Raw genomic sequence first — 22,082 nt, forward strand, 5'->3', positions numbered from 1 at the left:
GGCTATTAGAACTCATAATATTGTAAGCAGGTTTGCTATTGTGTAAAGTGACGCCCCAATTTTTTTTTTTTTATTATTTATTTATTTACTTATTTTGTTACTGTCCTCTGGCACTGTTTCATTATATTAATGTTGTTCATCTTGCTCTATTTTTCCTTTACATTTGAATGTTTCTCGTTGTATTGTTCTGATGTATGGCATAATAATAAATTTTTTTTTTTTTTTTGATCGTCACGTGTTGATCGCGTTAGCGTTATCAAGCGTCTCCACGTCTCACGTCACACGTGCTCTGGTGTCAGGACAGGACAGGTGAGTGGTTCACCTGGCGCTGATTGCCGGTGTGTGGGGCTGTGTGTCGCAGACAGCAGTGATGGTGAGCGTGGTGCAGGGCTTGATGTCGCGGCTGCTGTCGCCGCTGTGGCGCCGGGCGCAGGAGCTCGATGAGCGGCCAGAGGATCCGTGCTTCGACGGTCAGTGCGTCACACGTGACTCATAAACTCCTTCAACGATTTGCTCGATCATATTCATTGGAAAAAAGTATGGACTTTGCATTAAAGTATATACTAACTAACTAAACTTAGAGAAATCTCATTCAAATCGCTACAGATTAAAAAGGTATACATCAGACACGGATTGAACACAGACACTAATGAAACTGGATTGTCCTCAAACAGCTATTTTGGATCGGATTATTTAATGTTATCAATCGCAATGTGCTCTTTTTTTTTTTTTTTTTTTTTTTTAAAGGATGTACTGTTTGGCAATCAATTTATATTTTATTATGAACCTATTATTACTTCTTGCAAAATGTCATATTCACCGCAGTAAATTCACTCATTAAAATCCTTTATTTATTATTTTTTTAAAAGAGATTCAACAATATATCCAAACGATTTAATCTTAAAGCTGTTAAAACAGTTCATTTATTTCATCTTTTTAATTTATTTTGTTAAAGCTTTCATTTTGTATTATTTATATATTGTTATATACATGTGTAAACGGTGCTTTGCATGTAATGTCACCGTTTTGTACGTAATGTTGATATTTTCTGTACGTCTATCTTTGGTACTTTGGCATTAATAATAATAATAATTAAAAAAAAGTCCTCCAGGGACATTCGTACTTACGAGTTGGCAAGTTATTATTACGAAGTCAGATGCGTTTAAGTCGCTTTGGTCAGAACAAGATGCCGATTTAACTTTTCTACATAAAATTCAACGATTTTTAAAACTCTACATCTACAAAATGATGAACAAAGAATGTGCATCATTCTGTTTTTGCTTTTTTCTGTTTTTATTCAATTTGTAAACTGAATCATTATATATTCTATGGTAATTATACCATTTTTTTGTATATGTAAAACATAGTTAGTGCTGTCAAACGATTAATCGCGATTAACCGCGTCCAAAATAAAGGTTTTTGTTTACATAGTGTGTGTATGTACTGTGTATATTTATTAAGTATATAATACACACACATGCATGCATGTATTTCAGAAAAATGTTACATTTATATATTAAATATATTTATATATAATATTGTGTGTGTATTTATATATAAATAAATATACACCGTACACACACATTATGTACACAAAACTTTTATTTTGGATGCGATTAATCACAATCATTTGACAGCACTAATTTATTTAATATATAAACATTTTTCTGAAATATATACATGCATGTGTGTATATATATATATATATATATATATATGTAAACAAAAACTGTTATTTTGGATGTGATTAATCGCGATTAATCGTTTGACAGCACTAATTAAATGCAATTAACAAATCATCTAATGAATATGAAGTGTCTGTATAATGTGTTTATTTCATTTTGTAGGGCTTGTTTTGTTTATGGTTAATCAGGCCATAAGAGACTATTAACTCCAACTATTAATTTTCATTATACAAATGTGTCAACTATATAAAAAGATCAGGTAAAAAAACAACATATTTTAGACTGGTTCATGGTTTATTGAGATCGACCCCTATTTTGCATAATAGGTGCCCTTTAATTACACACATAATAAACATAAACAGCACACATACATATATTATGTAAACAAAAACTTTTACTTTAGATTCGATTAATCGATTGACAGCACTAACAATAATATGTTGTATATGTAAAACTTAGTTTTATTGTACATTACAAAAAACGATCATTTTATTAATTTCAACAAATTTACCATCAGAACAGACGCAGCATATCTATAGTCTTTGGCTGCTCCATTGCATCCGATGTGTTTTTTCACTGACGCCCCCAACTCTGAAACTCTGGGCTTAAAGAAAAGTTCGAGTTTCCCACTCGTAATAACGAGTTTGTGGTGGCGTTCATGTGCGTGTAACTCGTAAATACTTGAAGGCACCTGCGTGTGTCCAGGTGAGGCTGAGCGCTGTGCTGTGTGTGCAGGTGCGGCGCAGATCCGGCAGGTGTGGACAGGTGTGGTGACGCATCTGTGTGCGGATTACGGCCTGATCGATCACAGCGTGTACTTCACATCGGGAGTGGTGCTAGGAGGAGTCGTGCTGTGTGTGGGAGACTCGGTGCAGGCTCTGGCGGTGCGGGAAGGAGCCCACGGACAGTGGAGGGCGCTCCGGGTGAGAACAGGCTCCAAAAATCATCAATAATAGCCAAAAATCACCTGCTGTTGTGCTCAAGATCATTAGACACGAGTGAACGCTTCGTCACATTTTCTCAGTAACAGAAGACACTACAGTGTAATACTTTTTGTCTTAACTCTTCTTGCTCTTAAAGGGATAGTTCAACCAAAAATGAAAATTCAGTCATTAAGTACTCACCCTTATGTCGTTCCAAACCCGTAAGACCTTCGTTCACCTTCGGAACACAAATTAAGATATTTTTGGTGAAATCCGAGAGCTCTCTGACCCTGCACAGACAGCAGCGCAACTAAAATGGTCACAGGTCTAGAAAAGTAGTTAGGACATTGGTTAAAATAGTTCATGTTGCATCAGGGTTTCAACCGTAAAAGCTAAACGAGAATACTTTTTGTGCGCAAAGAAAACAACAATATCATCAGAAATATCTTATTTTGTGTTGCGAAGATGAACGAAGGTCTTACGGGTTTGGAACGACATGAGGGTGAGTGATTAATGGCGTAATTTTCATTTTTGGGTGAACTATCCCTTTAATTGGCTGTTTGTGTTTAAAACAATAAAACAGAAAGATATAAAGAACACTTTTGCAAACAGACTATGCAACTGAACTGACTAACATCAGAACAATAACATGCATTACACATTCAACGTCAGTGTCCAACTATTTCAAGCACTTTTTAACAGTTTCTATATACTTTCTGGTTGGTTTGTTCAAAAACAGCAAACTATTTTTTTACACAGTGTCAGCTAACATATATAACTCAACATTAACAGTTACCATCTTTATATTCATTTGAAGGGCTTTGATAACATATCTGTGAAAAAAGATGAGCTCAAAGGCTGTTTGAGACCGTTGAGCCAGAAGAAGACTGTTGTTTAACATTTTAAACGAACAAACCAACAAAAAAACTTTGACAGACGTAGTCTTTGACAAGGTCTAAATATATACAAATACACAAACTAATAAAAGTAGGTAATTATGTCTGAAAACACAGTTCTCTAAGCAACTAGGGATTGCACAATCCTGTTTATGCGCAAATATGGCTATACTGACATGGTGTTAGATTTGATTCTGTTTATTTCTTAACATAAATATACCTCTCTTTATTGGTTTTTAAATGCATTTGCTCTTTTTTTTTTTTTTTTTTTTTTTTTTTTTTTTTTTTTTTTTTTTTTTTTTGATTTCTATACTGCATTCATTGAAAAATAGTATAAAATGTTTTTTTTTTAATCGAAATAAATGGGGTATAATTTTGGGGTGAATATTGTTTGCAAGTTACTAAATATATTGACACTGTGCATGTTTGTGCAGGTAGATAATATTTTAATCACCATAAAGCTTGCAAATTATTTATCAAAAGAAATAAGCAGAGTTTAAAAGGAACTGTATAGCAAATTACGCGATTTGCAAATGACATGCCAAGGCAAAACAGCTCATTAATTTAATCTCAAAAGCACTAATATTATGTGTGTCTGTCTTGTTTCTGAGTACATTTCAGTGATGTTTTTCTGTTGTTTTCAGGTGGAGCGGCACAAGGACGCCTGGGAGAGCGGCGGATCAGAGGCGCTCGCACTGGACACTGACAAACTCAGGCCTCTGATTGGAACAGTGACGTCATGTGATCGAGACGGAGGCTACATCAACCAGACGACGTATTTCCCGCGATCGGCTCTCTGCGAAGGTCAGAATCAGTGGCTTTAATGCTCCGCAGTCTGCTGTGATAGGATGATGTTTCAATCTCAGTGTATGAATATATTAAAAGAGCTCTTGTCATGCATTAGTCTTGCAGTTCATTGCACAGTGAAAACACACTGTACATCCTCCCCAGTCTGAAAAGAGTATGTAACGTATTTAAATTACTGGACTGATGCTGCAACTTTGTGTCATGACAGAGATAACTGCATGTGAACACAACGGCCCGTGTCAATGACGCACTCGTGCCCAAACTCGTAGGAATTTCTTTCTTCTGTAACACAAAAGAACATATTTGTAGTAGCTTTTTTTGTCAGTTATAGTCAATGAGGTCCAACGGATTCAAGCTCCAAAAGGGACATAAATGTGATCCATACAGACGTAATCACCTGCTGTGATGAACAGACAAAAAATTGCTATTCACTCTCTAAAAACAAGGTTGTTCAACATCTTTTAATTACTTGCACTGATTAACACTGTTACCAATCAAATTAAATCAGTATCAACATAATCCATCTTACCATTTATCAAAATGCATTCACACGGCAAATGAATATGCACAAATATGCATATTATAATATATGCAATAAATATATATATGCATAAATAATGTAATAAGATTAATCGTTTTAAATATAATTTTGTGACTATAGAAAAATGAAATGATAATATTATATATTACCCACCAGCAAGCCAGAAGTGAATCAAAGAATCATTAATTCAACTGATTTGTTTAAACTAATTCATTCATAATCGTGAACAAGCAAGTGACCGCTGTCTTTATGAATGAGTCATTGAATCATCGACTCACCCGATTCAATCAAAAACACTGAATCATTCAAAAACAAAATCGCATTCTTGGTTGCTGGCAAATGCAACCGTTCTGCCGTTTGAAACTATTTTTGTTGCTGAAATAGAACACTTAAAAGTTGTCAATTAATATAATTAACCTAATTGTTAATTGAACTGGTGTATAAAATCACGTGCAATGTATATTCGAAAAATATTCTGAAAATTAGCACTCATGTGATATTTCTTAACTATATTATGTTATTATAAGCACAAAAAACAAATGCACACAGGGGCAATTCATATATTGAGTTTTGGGGCTTTTTTTTTTTTAATTTTGGGGCTTTTCTGACTTTGCATGATGCTATTTTATGTAACCGGAAAAACTATATGAAATATATGACACAGACCTTTTACAAGGTGAGCAAGCTGTGTGCTGTGTTTAACAGAGTGTGTGTGTTTCAGGGTTCGAGCCGGTGAAGGGCGACTGGGTTCTGGCGCAGTATTTCGTCTGTCCGTCTGAATGGAGCAGTCAGGCTCGAGCGGTTTCTCCTCTGCGATACCGGCGCATGGATGGGGTCAGTCACCATCAGCTCTCACTGATGTCCTGACCTGTGCCAATCAGTCTAAATCAGACCTCTTCTAGGGCTGGCCGATAAATCGATAATGATATTTTTTGCGCGGTATAAATTTCCTCGATATACGATAACAAGAGTTCGATAAAATGTTCGAGGCAAAGGCGGAACGAAAGAGCAGTGTTGCCAACTTAGCAACTTTGTTGCTAAATTTAGCAACTTTTCATACTACCCTAGCTACGTTTACTTCCAAAAGCACCTAGCAACAAATTTGTCTATTTTTAACATTTATTTGCCAACTTTGAGCAACTTTTGATAAGTGACTCGGACAATAAAAAGGCACACGTTTTCCATCCAAATCACACAAAAAGAGTAAACCAAAGATGCTTAGCAGTACACACATTGTGAATTAAGTTATATACTGCTATATGCAATTGTTCAATTTAATAATAATGATTTAATAATTGTTAATTTATGATGCACTTTGTTAGTAGCTTGTATCTGCGATTGTTGATCAATTAGTACACTGAAAGAAAAATGGAAAAGATACTAGTAATTTTCCAGGACATTATCCGTTGTAACCCCGAAAACAATGCGAAAGTAAAAACGCAGGTAAAAAAACAATTAGGAACATTTTTTAATATTGACATAGTAGATTGTGCCCTATTTTTACAGACTCTTCTTAGAGTGTAGCATACTAACTAACTACTAATACACTGCTTAAAGCATAATTTTTGAGAATGTGTAGTATTACTAGTCTACTAGCTATTAGAAAAAAATTTAATTGTAATCATTCAAAAATGCGTAAGTGTTCAATAATTCAATGTATTTAAAAAAAACGGTTATTTCTATTTTAATATTATATTATGCATATTTTACAAACAAATCTAAATTAACATATATAAAATATATTTTTTGCTGAGATTTGATGCTGTGACAATTTTGCGTCGTGATTACGCAGTGACATCACAACATCATTTAGCAACTTTTAGCAACAAATCGACCTTCCTTTAGCAACTTTCTCTATTACATTTTTACCATGGTATTGGCATGCTATATTTGTGCTCTTAACTGTGATTATCATGATCTAAATGTATGCTACTATGGGAAGACCAATGGTTAATTAAAAAAAAAAACCCTCAAACAGTCAGAATGATTAAAGTTCACCATATAAAAGTGAGGTTGCTACAATTTTTACAGATATTACTGATTTTGATAATGAACATAAATCTACATCTGCATCCTAACTCAAGCTACTATCAGATGTGTATTTCTAAGAGAATGGTATATTATTATTATTAATGTTATCAGGCAACACAAACCCGTTTCGTGATTTGAAATAATATTAAAGCAATAAGCCCCAAGAAGCCGTGGTTTACAGTGAATTTATAACAGCTAAGGGGCGTTGTTAGGTACGACGCGAAGCGGAGTTATTGCTTTTATAAAACGGTTATTCCATATACGTAGTAAGGTTTCACAAAATAAAACAGAGCAAATAAAGTGTAATGATATTAATAAAAACAGTATTCTTCCACCAAACAATGTAGCTCCTCAGAAACAGTTGTGGTTGCTACAAAGTGGTTGCCGAGCAACACACAAACGTAAACAAAGGTGTATGTTACTTTGTAGAGTCATTTACAACAGCTTCGAACGTGGCTCAACCAATCAGAATCAAGCACCGGAACTCTCCGCTTTATAACACTCATTAGAACATACAGAACTAAGAAATTATTTTCTTTTATTAAGATACTTATTTTAAGGAAAAATGACTGGAAAAGTGTAAAGAATTAAAAAACGTGAAGCGTTTGTCGTGTTCTGATCATAAAGAATAGTTTAAAACCACAATTAACCGTCTGGTTTTTGCAACTTTCACATCGGAGCAAAAATCAGCCTTTAAGCTTGGAAGAAATAAAAATGTGACCTTTATCGTGACCGTTATCGATATGGACTGATGTGAAAAAAAGAACCATGGTGATAGTTTTTTGGCCATATGGGCCAGCCCTAGCTCTTTCCTAAATGACCAGTGGCTGTAAAGTGTGCTGTGTGTGTCAGGTGAGCGTGAGCGTCCTGCACGGCCGCAGCGGTGTTGTGGAGGACAGCGTGTTCTTCAGTCTGGACTCTCTGATCGTGCCGCCGGGCTTCAGACCCGCTCGGGGTGACGTGGTGAATGTGGTGGTGGTGGAGAGCAGTCAGTCGCTGTACAGCTGGAGAGCTCTGTGTATGACGCCCATCCAGCACAGGTGATACTCAGTTACTGTGTAAGAACAGATCTGGAGGAATGTAGCATTGCATCAGTGTCTCTGCAGTGAATGGGTGCCGTCGGAACGAGAGCTGATAAAAACATCACAAGTAATCCACAGCACTCCAGTCCATCAGTTAACATCTGGAGAAGACAAAAGCTGAAACTAATCCAGCATTAAGATGTTTTTAACTAAAACACGAGTCCATAATAACCATAGATGCAAACTCCTCACCTTTCAGTGACAACTCACTTTTTTCAGATTAAAATAGGTCACCTATGAGATTTCCTTGGATCCAATGAGAAAGTGTTTTTATGAGGGGCTTTTCATGATTAGTTTTTTCTTCAAGACTGGTCATAACTTTTTGAATTCAGTTATGAATAGGTAGATTGGTCTTAGTTGTATTGGAAGCATAAGACTGATAACCACTTGGCGAACTAGTTCTAAAGACACGGTCCTAACATGGTGCCTAAGTTTATGCGACTAGCCCCTGGTTGTTTCAATAAGTTTTGTATAGTATTTTCTTTACTCTACTTCAAAAACTATGTCTAAAAAGGGTAATATTTTATGTATTTGAGGTCTGAGATGTGGGAATGCTGAAGAGAGAGAGAGGGCAAACTTTTTGCATTTTAGGTCAGCATGAGCCAATATTGTCTTAAATGGCCTGCATAGCACTTCATCTTATATAACATGGGTTTTTGACCAAATAAATTAAATCTTGATCTTTGTAAAATGTTGCAACAAGATGTAAAAAAAAAAAAAAAATTGTGTGTGAGAAATTGCAGTTTTGGAGAAATCTGCACAGATCAAGCACCGTTTAAACAGCTCTAAACAAATATGTGACCCTGGAGCACAAAACCAGTCATAAGGGTCAGTTTTTCAAAATTGAGATTTATACATCATCTGAAAGCTGATGTATAAATCTCCATTGATTTATACAGCTAAATTTCCATTGATGTATGGTTTGTTAGGATAGGACAATATTTGGCAGAAATAAGCTTTCCATTGATGTATGGTTTGTTATGATAGGACAATATTTGGCTGAGATACAACTATTTGAAAATCTGGAATCTGAGGGTGCAAAAAAATCTAAATATTGAGAAAATCACCTTTAAAGTTGTTCAAATGAAGTTCTTAGCAATGCACATTACTAATCAAATATTAAGTTTTGATATATTTACAGTAGGACATTTACAAAATATCTTCATGATCTTTACTTAATATCCTAATGATTTTTGGCATAAAAGAAAAATGTGACCCATACAATGTATTGTTGGCTATTGCTACAAATATACCCCAGCGACTTAAGACTGCTTTTGTGCTCCAGGGTCACATATGTGTGTGGATTTTGATGTGAGAGACAACAGGAGACGCACTTTTTCACTGGAGGAAGCATTATTATGGATTATGGAAGTTAAAAACATCTTGATGGGTTTGTTGCATATTTAAAATAAGAGTTTTAATTTGATAGCCTTAATAAAATCTGACTTATTCTACATGGACGGACTGATTTACAATGAGAACGGTAAACTATTGCGTTTGCCGTATCGGTCGAGGCAACTTTATAAGTGACTGCTTGCACTGTCAGTGTTTACAGTATTTGTGGTGTTTCTCCGTGTGTGTTTCTGACAGTGGAAACGCCTCGGAGCTGAATATGCCAGACGATGAGGTGCAGAGATTGCTGGAGAATAAGGGTGGGCTCCAGGTCAGCCGGGAAAACCAATTTGGGTGTCTATTACTGGGAAACCGCAAGGAGCTGCAGATCTGGATCCAGTGAGTTCACACATGCACACCTTAAGTCTGGAATACACTGCGTAGCTTTTCAAATCTAAACCGATTTTTAAAACCCTAGGCATCATACACTTACCGACTTTGTAAATGGTGTACTAGCAGACTTTAAAGTTGTTCCGATCACAACAGACTCACACAGAAACAATGCGTACTGTTGCTAGGAGACGCGTGACAAATGAAAACAATGTGTTTTAAAATCGTCTGAAAGTATCAAACCTGTTTGATCTCCTCCTACCGGAAGTCCGAAGCTAAAAAAGTGTGTGTCTGTGACCATCATCATCATACCTAAGTTCGCAATTAGTAATACAATATTGATTGTTTTTGCTCAAGTTCGCTGACGAAGTTTCAATCAAAGCCACAGCAGAACTGTTTTGTGCCTCTGAGCAACACAGCAGTGTTTCGGTACTGAATGAATCCATGTTTTTGAACGAATCAAGTGAGTCAATGATTCAGTAACCTTTTCATAAAGACAGACAAGTCATTTACCGTCATCTACTGGTGGTTTGGTTTCATATTTAAAAGTATTGCATTTTTCCCAACATTTTAACAAAAATATTTAAAACATGAATCTTATAAAATTATTTATGCATTTGGAATTTTGTGGTGTAAATGCATTTATGGCAGCTCCGCTTCATCAAACAGTGTGTGTAAATGCATCTAATGCCACTTCAGATGCAGCTTTCTCTGCAGTGAACAGATGGAGTTTGTTAATAGTATGCGTTTTCTTTGCTCAAAAAGAAAAAAACATGAAGAGAGTCTAGATCTGGTAGCCTATCTTGCGTTAGTCACAACCAATCATAGCCATTATCTTTTCTAGATCTCGGTCAAATGTTGGCCTATTAAACAAAAGAAAAAACTGTCAACGCTTTAAAGACATTAAAGTATTTTTTCAAGATATTTAAAAATGTTTGCTGCTTGGTTAATAAACCGCTAGGCCTACTCACATAAAATTGTGTTTTGAGATAAAAAAAAAACAGCAGGCTGTAGACGGCGCATTTTATCATTGCATTCAAAAATAATGCAGGCTAAAATATAGGTGAATAAAGCTAAATGTTTACAACATTATAAACACAACAATCGTGTAATGTAGGGCTGGGACGATAAATCGATGCAGAATCGAACACTTTTTATAATTCGCTTCAACCTTTTCGAATTTTATGAATGATTATTTTAGGTTCAAGTGTGTGTAAGGATTTGAAAACGAGCAGAGTACGGCTGTTTCTAAAGCATGCAGCGCCATCTGCTGTTCAAAACCAAGCTCAGAATCGATTCAAGAGAGAATCGTGATGCATTCGGAAAATCTCAGAATGGATGCGGAATCATTTCTCAATTCACGATGCATCGGTTTATTTTCCCAGCCCTAGTGTAATGACCTACTTCTAATTAATTCATTCAAAGTTTGACAAATTCCGTGACATTCCTAACCCTAACGCTTATACAGTAAATTCCATTTTTATGACTGGATTCCGTCCGTGTTTTCCGCATCACGGGATGCCTAGGGCCCTGAAGCTGTAAATGTTTGCTGGCTCCTGATGCATCTGTTGCTTCTCTCTCATTCTGTGTTGCTCGACTCAGAAACAGCGGCTCTGAGCGCCAGCGGCTGAAATGCTGTGAGTTTGCCGGATGGGACTCGGCTCAGCAGTTCTGCCTCAGATCTGTGTCTGTGAAGAACAGCACGCCTGCAGGAGGCCCAGTTGATGAAGACTCGGTGCAGATGCTGGAGATGAAGCCCGGGGAGAGAGCGTCTGTGACCGTCTGCTGTCAGGCCAGGTGAGGGCTATTCACTCATTATACTCCGGGATTTGATACGTTTTTAAAGAAGTATCTTTTGCTTAAGGCTGCATTTATTTGATCAAAAATAGAGAAAAAGTTATATTATTACAATTTAAAACAACAGTTTTCTATAAAAAAAAAAAAACGTAAAGAATTTAATGTATTTCTGTGATGCGCAGCTGTATTTTCAGCATCATTACTCCAGTCTTCAGTGTCACATGATCTTCAGAAATCATACCGATTTATTATCAATATGCTTATTTACTGTCAATGTTGGAATTTTTTTTTTTTGGTGATCTTTTTTTCAAGACTTTGATGAATAAAAAGTTAAAAAGAACAGCATTTATTCAAAACAGAAATCTTTTCTAACAATACAAGTCTTAACTATCACTTTTTATCAATTTAACACATCCTTGCTACCAATTTTTTTATTATTTTCTATATTTTTAAAGCCCTGCTTTATGCAATTGACTAATATCGGTATTGGTATCGGAATCGGCCAATAGTTGTTTGTTAATATCTGTATCGGCCCAAAAAATCCTATCGGTGCATCCCTAGTATTTTCAACACCAGTGCATTGCAAGTGTGCATCCCTCTGAACGTACTTTGTGTCTTTCATTCATGAGATGCAGACAAAAATATATTTATTGTGGCCACAAATTAGGAAATTCATGTTTATGGCCACATTGTAGCCTCATTTTAATTAAATAGAAATGAAAGAATAACATTATAACATGGCCACAGTTTAATAAAACAAGGGAATGAATTAAGTTTTGAGAATTCATTTTTAATTGATGGCCACAATAACTATATTTTTGTCATGTCATATGCGGTTCCATACTTCAAGCTTTTATTAAAAAATGTAAAAGTGTAATATAAGTAGGATTGCTAAAAGGTGGAAAATTTCCAGTAAATTTAGGAAACATTCTAGGATTTTTTTGGAATATTCCAGGGATTTTTGGAGAGTTTCCGGAAATTTTCCACCCCTTTGCAACCCTAAATGTAAGCGAGTTTGTCAGTGTTCTTTAACTGTTGTGAGAATAAGAATGAATCCACCATCCTCTAGCATTGGTTTTGTTCAAAGACAGAGAAAGATCTAATGCTAAAGATGAAAGTAAGCGCGACGGATCCTGAGTGTCATTGACAGATGTCTTGTGAAATCTGTGCTGTAATGGTCTCGTCACTGGTTTTTGACAGACTTGCACGGCGGCATCTTCCAAACTTCTTGGGGAACTACGGCGTGCCTCAGGCTCTCAGAGATTGCGTGGAAGGTCAGAAGGACGTTCTGATCGCACAGCCGGCTCTGGCGGAGGTAATGCGCTGCTCTGCTGCGTCTCACACATGCGGATTCATGACGCTCACTGTAGGGATGAAATCAGTTTGATTTTCTCACAAACTCAGTTTTGACTTTTCTGGGTTCCGTTTAATGGTTAAAGTGCCCCTATTATGGATTTTTGAAAATGACCTTTCATGCAGTGTGTAACACAGCTCTAAGTGAATGAAAACATCCTGCAAAGTTTTAAATCTGAAAGTGCACCGTGTGTAAAGTTATTGTCTCTCAAAAGAAAGAGTCGACTCTGAATCATTGAAACGAGTGTTTTTTTAAAACGACTCCCAAGCCTGACGTCATCATGAAACATTAGCATATTGCCCGCCCACTTGTTGTGCGCGCAGACCCGGGAAAACTTGAAATGCAAATTCATTCTTTGCCACTAGGTGCCGCTTTTAGAGCAGTAAAATCGCTGTTTCCCTGGTAACGCTGTACACAAAGCAGCACTGCGCTCACAAACGCTGCTTTATTAGGCATGATCCAGTCGGACCAATCACCGCAGATTAGCATCACGCAAAGGAGGGGTTTGGAAAAATGAATCATTGAGCGAATCGTTTGGGAGACGTTCCGCAAATAAGGTTAAAAATAAATGCACATTACAAAACAATGAAAGTGTTTTTTGACCTTGCATGCATGTCAACCTGTTGTTGGGGACTCCCAAAACCAAAATATGAACTTTCATTACCCATAATAGGGGCACTTTAAATTAAATTTCAGTAATCTGAATGCATGTCTAATTAATTTAAATCATGAAATGTAATTTCAAACGTGTTTCAAAATGAAATGTGTAACAAAAATGTAATTGGAAATCAGTTTTATTTTTCCAAGTTTTTGTTTATTTTTTATGATTTAATTGAACTTTAATAATCAAAAAGCATTAATAATAAATTGGATTAATAAAACTTAATTATTAAAACAATTGAAGCATTTATAAACTTTTTACTTATAATGGGACCCTTTGAAATATGTTGTTTATAAATTCTGTTGTCCGTTTTCATTTTTCTTGATTTGTGATTATAATACAAATGGGGCAATGACGTGATGCCTAAATTTTCTGTCTGATTGCATTTTGTCAGTAAAAAATTGGTTTAAATGCATAAAAAAAGATACCATATATATGAAGTACCTCTCCCATGTATCTACTCACTTTAACTTTTCAAAAAAACATTTATTTGTAATGTTTCTCTTATTTAAAGTGTCAAAATATCATGTGGTGTGACCGTCTGGCCATAACTGCTGTTTTGGAAACATCTTTGAAATCACCCTAAATTTATTCAGATTAATTTTCTATTTCGCACGATTTCCAAAGTGTTTTGTATTTCCATCGTAATATACAAACAAACACTGTCCGATGATGTCCATTTTATGAAATGTCATGTGGTGCAACCATCAAGAAACTACCACTTTGGGACTTTTATGTTGAAATCCATTCAAAGATAGGATGTTGCATTATATACCAATTTGCCAAGGACCCATGAAAGCATCAAGCAGGTTTGTAACTCTTTCAAATTTGGGAAAAAAAAGAACCTTTTTAATGGCAGGTATGTAGTTAACACATTTGGATATCATGTGGTATGACCTCAAAAAAACAATGAATATTAAGTATTTATTTTTATTATAAATTTCATAGTGACATTTTGTGGGAAGCTGGCTTGTTTTGTTCAGGTGGCCAATTCTGTGCCTGTACATTTTGACTGAATTTGAAAATATCGTGTGGCGCGACCAAATATCGTGTGGCGCGACCACTCCCGAGTGCTATGGCTAATTCATGTAGATGAAAAAGCACTAAAACCACTTAATTTAAAATTTTAATATGAATTTGTGTACCCAGCATTCTTACTGTTTGAACAATTACAATTGATATTATGCTTTTGTATTTTAAAATTGGCCTGTCGAAAATCTGTCAATACATCATTGACCCAATACCATTGCGATTGCATATTGCGTCTTTTGCAGCATCGTGCATGAAACGGCATCTAAAAACACAGAGCTCAAGTTAACTCTTTCCCCGCCATTGACGAGTTATCTCGTCTTTTTAGAAGAAAACGCTTCCCCGCCAAAGACGAGTTTTTACGGCTTTTCGTGTTTTCACTGTTATACACTCGGGGGCGCTATTACTCATCTTCTGAACGAGTACTAAGCCTCCCGAACAAAAACACACGTGAACAGGACGGAGAAACAAGCCATCTCTTATATAAACAGATGCATATGAAAAATAATGCGATTATCAGAAACAGACAGCATATAAATGAAAACTGCATAATGTTACGGAGTAAAATGTTGATCCAGGATGTGGTATATGTCTGTGCAAGCTTTGGAGGTGTTGATGGAAGCGATTTACTGGAGTTATGCTTTGAAAGCCGTACTGAATATTATCCAGATGTAGTTTTTGATAAAAATGAGATTTTCTCACCTTTTTGCTCAAAAGTATGCATTTTTATGAAACCTACCTATATTCAAGTGTTGATTAAAAAAAAGAATGCTTTAAGCTAGAATAAAACGGATTTTTTTGTTTAAAAGTAGAGGCTCTGATCTTTATTTTGGTGTATTGCATATTTAAATATTCATACAGCAAAATATACTGGAGGCCATCAAATTTTTGTGAAAATCCTCAAAATCGTTGGCGGGGAAAAAAAGCGTGCGTTTTTTTTTTCCCCGTTCCACTTTTTTTTTTCTTTTTTCTTTTCTTTCTCAAAACCACAAAACTCACAGGATTGGTTGAATGCATTAACTGACATGCATCACCTTTTAATAAAAGCTGTTGTGGTGTGTGTTTCCGCAGCCCTTGAGCCTGTCGTGGATGCTGCCGCGTTTCTCGGCTCTGCTGTGGCTGGAGGAGCTGCAGGCCGAGAGGGAGATCCGAGAGTTCAGTCTCACCGGCGCCATCCTCAGGAAAGGAGCCGTGTATCTGCACCTGGAGGTGCCAGGCCTTGCCGAGGGCCGGCCGAGCCTCTTCATCGGTCAGGACGCTCTCTTATAATCTAGGGTTGGGTATCGAGAACCTGTTCCATTTGTGAACTGGTTCCAGATTTCCAAGAACCCAGTATTCGATAAAACACGTGCATTTAGATTCCGCTTAATGATTCCTGCGTTCGCATTTTAATGTGATTTTAAATGAGGAAGGGGATTAACTTGCGCACTGTTTGCGTGCAGCGCACAGAACAGCGGTCCTGGTGCGGATTCCCGGTTTGTGTCCGTTCTCGAACCGTTCCATGCATTTCCACTTCTCTTTCACATTTACCGACCAGTATGCATGAAAATGCATCAGTATATCATCATAAACACAGCGGTTTTTATTCTAAGTAAACGGATGAGAAAGAAAACGCACGTGTACAGTATTTTATAAAACGGAGAGTTCCGGTCCTTGATTCTGATTGGCTGAGCCGCAGTCGAAGCTGTTATAAATTACTCTACAAAGTAACATACACCTTTGTTTATGTTTGTCTGTTGCTCGGCAACCACTTTGTAGCAACCACAACTGTTTCTGAGGAGCTACATTGTTTGGTGGAAGAATACTGTTTTTATTAATATCATTACACTTTATTTGCTCTGTTTTATTTTGTGAAACCTTACTACGTATATGGAATAACCGTTTTATAAAAGCAATAACTCTGCTTTGCGTCATGCCTAACAACGCCCCTTAGCTGTTATAAATTCACTGTAAACCACGGCTTCTTGGGGCTTATTGCTTAATTTAGATCTGTGTGCGTTCGGTGTTAAAGAGACAGCAGCCCAATAAACATGTGCTGCCTGTCATTAATGTTAATCAAAGAACAAAAGAAAATAATTTACTGACCTTCAATGAGGTTTAATCTATATTTTATTTTAGTGTTTTTAAACTCTTGATTTCAATTTCTGTACCTGAAATTAGTTCAGTTGTATTTATTTATGCTGTTGCTAATTAATTAGTTTTTTCCTAGTTTATTACTGACTGTTTGCTTGTCTTTAATAATTTAATGTTTGAAATTCATATTAGTCGAGTTGTTTTTGCTGTGGTATTTTTTATTTTTTTTTAAATGTGTGGGATGCCTCAGAAAAATTCCTTGTATGTTATGCACACTTGGCCAATAAATAACTCCTGTGTTTTTTGTTAAAATGCCAATAATTGATACCCAACCCTATCTACATCTTTACTATTTAATGTATATGCATTTACAAAACAAAAAATATTAAAAGAGTAGTTCACCCAAAAAAGTAGCATGACAAATACTGAAACAGAAATACAACTTAATCACTGATAGTAAAAAATAATACTGGGTGAGAATAACATGAGGAGAAAAAAAAATTTTTGCACAAACTATTCCTTTAAAGGAGGAACAGCTGTTAACATTGGTGATCCATAAAAAGGAAAAGAGAAAATAATTGTGCATCTTTTTGTGAGAGAATTGATGGTGTTTGTGTTGTTTTTTCCCTCCTGTAGGTGATAAAGTTCTTCTGAAGAAGCCTTGTAGTGGAGGAACCGTTATTGAGTACATCTCTTATGTCATGGAGGTATCATGATCATTTCTTGTAGATAATTTAGAGTTTCTTTACGTTTAATAAAGTGATGTCATAACAACAGAGCTTAAAGTTCTCCGGCACCGTGCCGGATCTCCGCTCAGAGTAATCACGTCATCTTTGAAAAGGTCCTGTTCACACATGATCTCTATCTCTTACCAGTAAAGACTAAAGGCTAAACTCTTCCTCTGTATTTGCTGTGAATTTGAATTGCTTAACGTTCATCTGGGAAAACAGTGTGCATTATCTCACTAGATTTGTAACGTAAATAATTTATAAACCTTTGCCAACACAGGAGAATACATCAACCTATTTCTAAATATGCCATGTATTGTACATCGCAATTTAAAAATAAATGTTTCTGAGTTTGCATATTGCCAAATATTCAAATTAAATGGATTTAAACATTGTTTAATCACGCTGTAAAGTGAAACGTCACCGGGCTGCTGGCGCCCTCTGCGGGTGTTTGTTATAACACATAGTGTACTTAAGGTTATGTTCATATTATGTATAGGCATATTACATTATGTATTTTAACAGTGTTGTTCAATAAAACCATTTAATTACTTGGTTTTGATACTTTATTTGAGCCAATTATTATTGCCTCATCGTTAGTTTATATATAAATAGTCATACTAAAGCCTGGTTTTCACTTGGGTCTGTTTGTTACTAAAAATATCAGATTACTCAGTTGTCAAAATAATCAGTAGATTACTTGATTACCAAAATAATCATTAGTTACAGCCCTAGATTAGTTAAAATATTTCAAAATACAACTGCATTGTTTTACTTTTTGTAATTAAAAGACAAATATTTTGTCATTTGAAAATTTCTTCAAAATAGTATTAAGATATTGTCTCGTTCTAGTGAACCAAGTATCTGTATTTTGTCTCATCTCGTGAGCTAAGTGTGTTGTCACACCCCTAGTGTCGATAAGCGGTGATATAGCTCATAATTTTTCAAGTGTATGATATAGCTTTCATTCTTCAGGTCAATCATATATTCATGAAAAAAAAATCAGTTTGAATAATGAAAGCGATAACTTTGTCATAGCCTCTTTTCAAATGTTAAAGTTGCCACAGTTATTGCATGCTTTGCATGTGCTGCCTCATCCCTGTGCTGCGGGGGGCACCCTCGGAAAAAAGTTCAGGCTCTTTTGCTTTAACCCCTGTAACAATCTCAAACTGGAGCAGAAAGTCTTAAATTCATGAGGTCATGGCATTAAATGTTGCATGCACCGCAAAACATGAATATTTTTCCCAGTATCTTTTGTGTTGTTTTCCAATATTTAAACATCCATAAATTAAGATGTATTTTCTGGAGATCCAAAATGAATATATAAAGTCTTGTTTTCAAAGAAACCGAACAAAATGAAGTGAGTTTATGCTTAAAACAAGAATATCTGTCAATGAGGAATGAAAGCTTGTTTTAGAACAAAACAGAAGTCTATTCTTGTTTATGATGAACTTCATTTTGAGAATTGTTTTTACCTGTTTAAGTCATTTTGCTTCTCAATATCTTGATTTTTAGAATTTTTTGTCATTTGCACTGGAAAACAAGACAAAAATACTGAGGAAGAGCATCATTGTTTTTGCTATGTGATCAGAAGATACAGTAAAAGTTCTTGTTTTTTGTCAAATGAATTGAAAAGTAATGGAGATTGTTGGAAGTTGTATTTTCACACTTTGAAACTTGACATTGTGTTCCATTCAATTTATTGCTTAATTTTCTTCTCTTGCTCTTAAAAAGGTGGTTAATTTACTTTAATAAAGCCTGCAGAAGCCCTCTACCAGTCGGTTGTTGCAGACCTATATGAATGTCTTCTTGTGTTGGACGTTATGTGGAAGCCTTGTTGTGTGATTGATTGACAGCTGTCAGTCACATGTTCTGTGCATCGGCTCTCGCAGATCAGCGACGAGGACGTGAGTTTACGAGTGAACGCTGATTTTCAGAAGAACTACCTCGGAGAACCTCTGGACGTGGAGTTCTCCTTCAACAGGTGCGCTGCTCGCTTCAGCTTCATAAAGCCTTCGTTTTTCATGATTAGACCAGAAATCTCACAGGAATAACCCGTTCTGTCCAGGCTGACCATGAGGAGGTGCCACTGTGCTCTGGAGCAGAGCAAACACTTCGGAGACAACAGTAAGACAACACTTTGTACAGAAGTGAATTATCATAACTAATCTAAAATTACAGTTGCTAATAGATGTAAATGGATAAACGATGGTCATATGTTGAAGCGTTTGATCTTTCCAATTTTTTTTTATTTTTTATAAAAATAAATACAAATATGCATTGGTTAAATGTATGCTATAAATGACAGCAAACATAGAAATAGGTCACCGTGACATTTAAGAAAGCTTAAATAGAAAATGTGTCCTGTGCTGGCGAAATGAGTCACAATGAGCACATTTTCAAAAATGAGTTATTTTTACCCTTCAAAATGATGTATGAGTTGGAATCGGACGAAAAATGACTGAGCTACACTCATTTGAAGTCAACATAGTCAGCAAAGTCAGTTCTGAGAAAAATCGAGTTAAAGTTTTCTGAAGGTTCCAAAGCAAAATCACCTGCAACATTGCATCTTTTCATCCAGTTCTGTTCTTAATAACTATTGCTATATTAATAATCACAATATAGCTATTTTTATTTCATCGATAAATAAGAGCAGATGCAAAAAAGAACAAATAAAAGGAAACAAGTGTAGTATATTACTTTTTTAATTTCACTAAACAAAAGCATCAAATGTAAAAATTAGTGTTGTCAATCTATAAAAAAATAAATAATCACATTTTTTTCTGAAATTAATTGCGATTAATCGCGATTAATTCCACCTAACTAACATTTTTATAATTATTTTTTTATTGCAATTTCACATTCAATCCTAAAATTAATGTAGAAACAACAAAGACAGTATATTTGTAATATTTGTATAATGGCATCTTGGAAACAAGTGTAGTATATTACTTTTTTCATTTCACTAAACAAAAGCATCAAATGTAAAAATTAGTGTTGTCAATCTATAAAAAAATAAATAATCACATTTTTTTCTGAAATTGCGATTAATCGCGATTAATTCCACCTAACTAACATTTTTATAATTATTTTTTTATTGCAATTTCACATTCAATCCTAAAATTAATGTAGAAACAACAAAGACAGTATATTTGTAATATTTGTATAATGGCATCTTTTTTTTTCTTTTTTGGCTGAAGGCCAGTATCACTGATACCAATACTACTGATGTCTCTATGAAATATTTGTTCACTAATATTTACCCATTGACTAGCCATTCAACATTACAGTATAATTGAGAGATATCAAGTGTTATCAAACACAACATTTTAAATTAAATATACTGTAGATTAATCCTTAAAGCTACTAAAGTTATTGATTTCCTCTTTTTTTCTTTTGTTCTTTGATGAACAGACATCACAGCAGCTGGTTATTAGCTTTTTTTGGCTGTTTAAGAGACGTGGCACAGATCTGACATGCATCGTGTTTTTATTTTCTCACATTTCTATACATTTTCTGACCCACTTCAGGTCTTAAAGTCTCTATAATGAGCTGAGGAGTTGAATCGATCGGGTGTTAGATGAGGCAGACAGTGCTGCTGCTCCAGGACAGTTTGGAAAACCACTGCATTTCAGAGACATGTTCTTAAATCACTTTAATCGCCTTTTTGGTAACTTCATGACTTGACTGACGTGTCTAAAACGTCTTGATGTGGTTGTAAAGACGTTCTGCATTTTTGTGAAAACCTCAAATTGGACTAAAATCATTTTTCACTTTTTTTGCCCGTAGCTCAAAATTAGCCCATGCGCATTCACACTCATTTTGCCAGCACAGATCTCAAATGAAGGAAGTTTTGAGTTGGTTTGTATGGAGACGCAGTAGTACAGATGTGTTGTGTTGTCTGGGTTGAGTTTTGTTTCCCAGCATGCTCTTGCTGCAGCCGCCTCAGTGGAGCGGAGAGTGGAGGGAAGAGGACCGACATCTTCAAGAGGAGGTGAACCCGTGATCATTAATTCATCATAGAGTCTGTAGTAAATGATCATGTGATTGACGAGTCTCTGTTCTGATTCTGTCATCAGGAGAACAAAGCGACCCAAAAAACAGACGGCTCATCGACACTGACTGCAGAGATGGTGTCTGTGGCCACACAAACTAAACCAGGTGACTGGATTAAAAAACAACAACAACTAGGCTAGGGATGGGCGATAGGGGCTTAAAAATATATCACAATTTCTGCTATTTATTGCGATAATGATATCAATGACGATAATTTAGGGAATCTTATGCATCCACTAAGAGACAAAAAAAAAAAATCCTGTTTCTTTAGAGAACAGTATTTTCTTTCCTGTTTTTACCCACAATAGGGTGTTGTGAGCATTCCTGAGTACACACGTAATGTAATGGCTGTTTAATCTTACTGGAAGCCAGAGGTGCAGAGACTACACACATGCATCACAGAAGTAATAGCACTGACAATGCTCCAGGAAATCCCTAATATGGACAAAGGCATCCAGTTATCCCTGAAGCTGAATAAAATGCAGATAGAGATAGTGTGCTTGAATTATCTCTGATTCTGTTTACCAGGAGGAGGAGTTAAGAATAAACTATGCAAGCTGTGCCGGAGCAGCAAACAACCTGCAAACCTGAAGTCCTGCATTACTTCTAAATTAAATATGTGCATGCAACTAGCAATTCTTTTTTTACCAGCAAAATCACGCTTAAAATGTGTGAATAGCATTGTGTTGGATAAAAA

The 22,082-nt window shown here is 35.7% G+C and overlaps 1 protein-coding gene across 1 annotated transcript in view; it reads left to right on the plus strand.

Moving 5' to 3' along the window:
* Positions 1-296: 296 nt before the first annotated feature.
* Positions 297-22,082, plus strand: part of mov10l1 (Mov10 like RNA helicase 1) — a 34,674-nt gene continuing 12,888 nt past the window's right edge. The window contains exons 1-14 of the mRNA XM_016500078.1: positions 297-470; positions 2,421-2,608; positions 4,149-4,308; positions 5,574-5,686; positions 7,736-7,923; positions 9,556-9,696; positions 11,290-11,484; positions 12,685-12,799; positions 15,600-15,777; positions 17,238-17,308; positions 19,222-19,313; positions 19,398-19,456; positions 21,241-21,323; positions 21,409-21,490. Coding sequence (XP_016355564.1) covers positions 371-470; positions 2,421-2,608; positions 4,149-4,308; positions 5,574-5,686; positions 7,736-7,923; positions 9,556-9,696; positions 11,290-11,484; positions 12,685-12,799; positions 15,600-15,777; positions 17,238-17,308; positions 19,222-19,313; positions 19,398-19,456; positions 21,241-21,323; positions 21,409-21,490 — 1,765 coding nt within the window. The 5' untranslated portion in view covers positions 297-370. The remainder of the gene's footprint in view (positions 471-2,420; positions 2,609-4,148; positions 4,309-5,573; positions 5,687-7,735; positions 7,924-9,555; positions 9,697-11,289; positions 11,485-12,684; positions 12,800-15,599; positions 15,778-17,237; positions 17,309-19,221; positions 19,314-19,397; positions 19,457-21,240; positions 21,324-21,408; positions 21,491-22,082) is intronic.

Source organism: Sinocyclocheilus anshuiensis, unplaced genomic scaffold, assembly GCF_001515605.1.
Source record: "Sinocyclocheilus anshuiensis isolate Anshui unplaced genomic scaffold, SAMN03320099.WGS_v1.1 scaffold270, whole genome shotgun sequence".
Taxonomy (NCBI): domain Eukaryota; kingdom Metazoa; phylum Chordata; class Actinopteri; order Cypriniformes; family Cyprinidae; genus Sinocyclocheilus; species Sinocyclocheilus anshuiensis.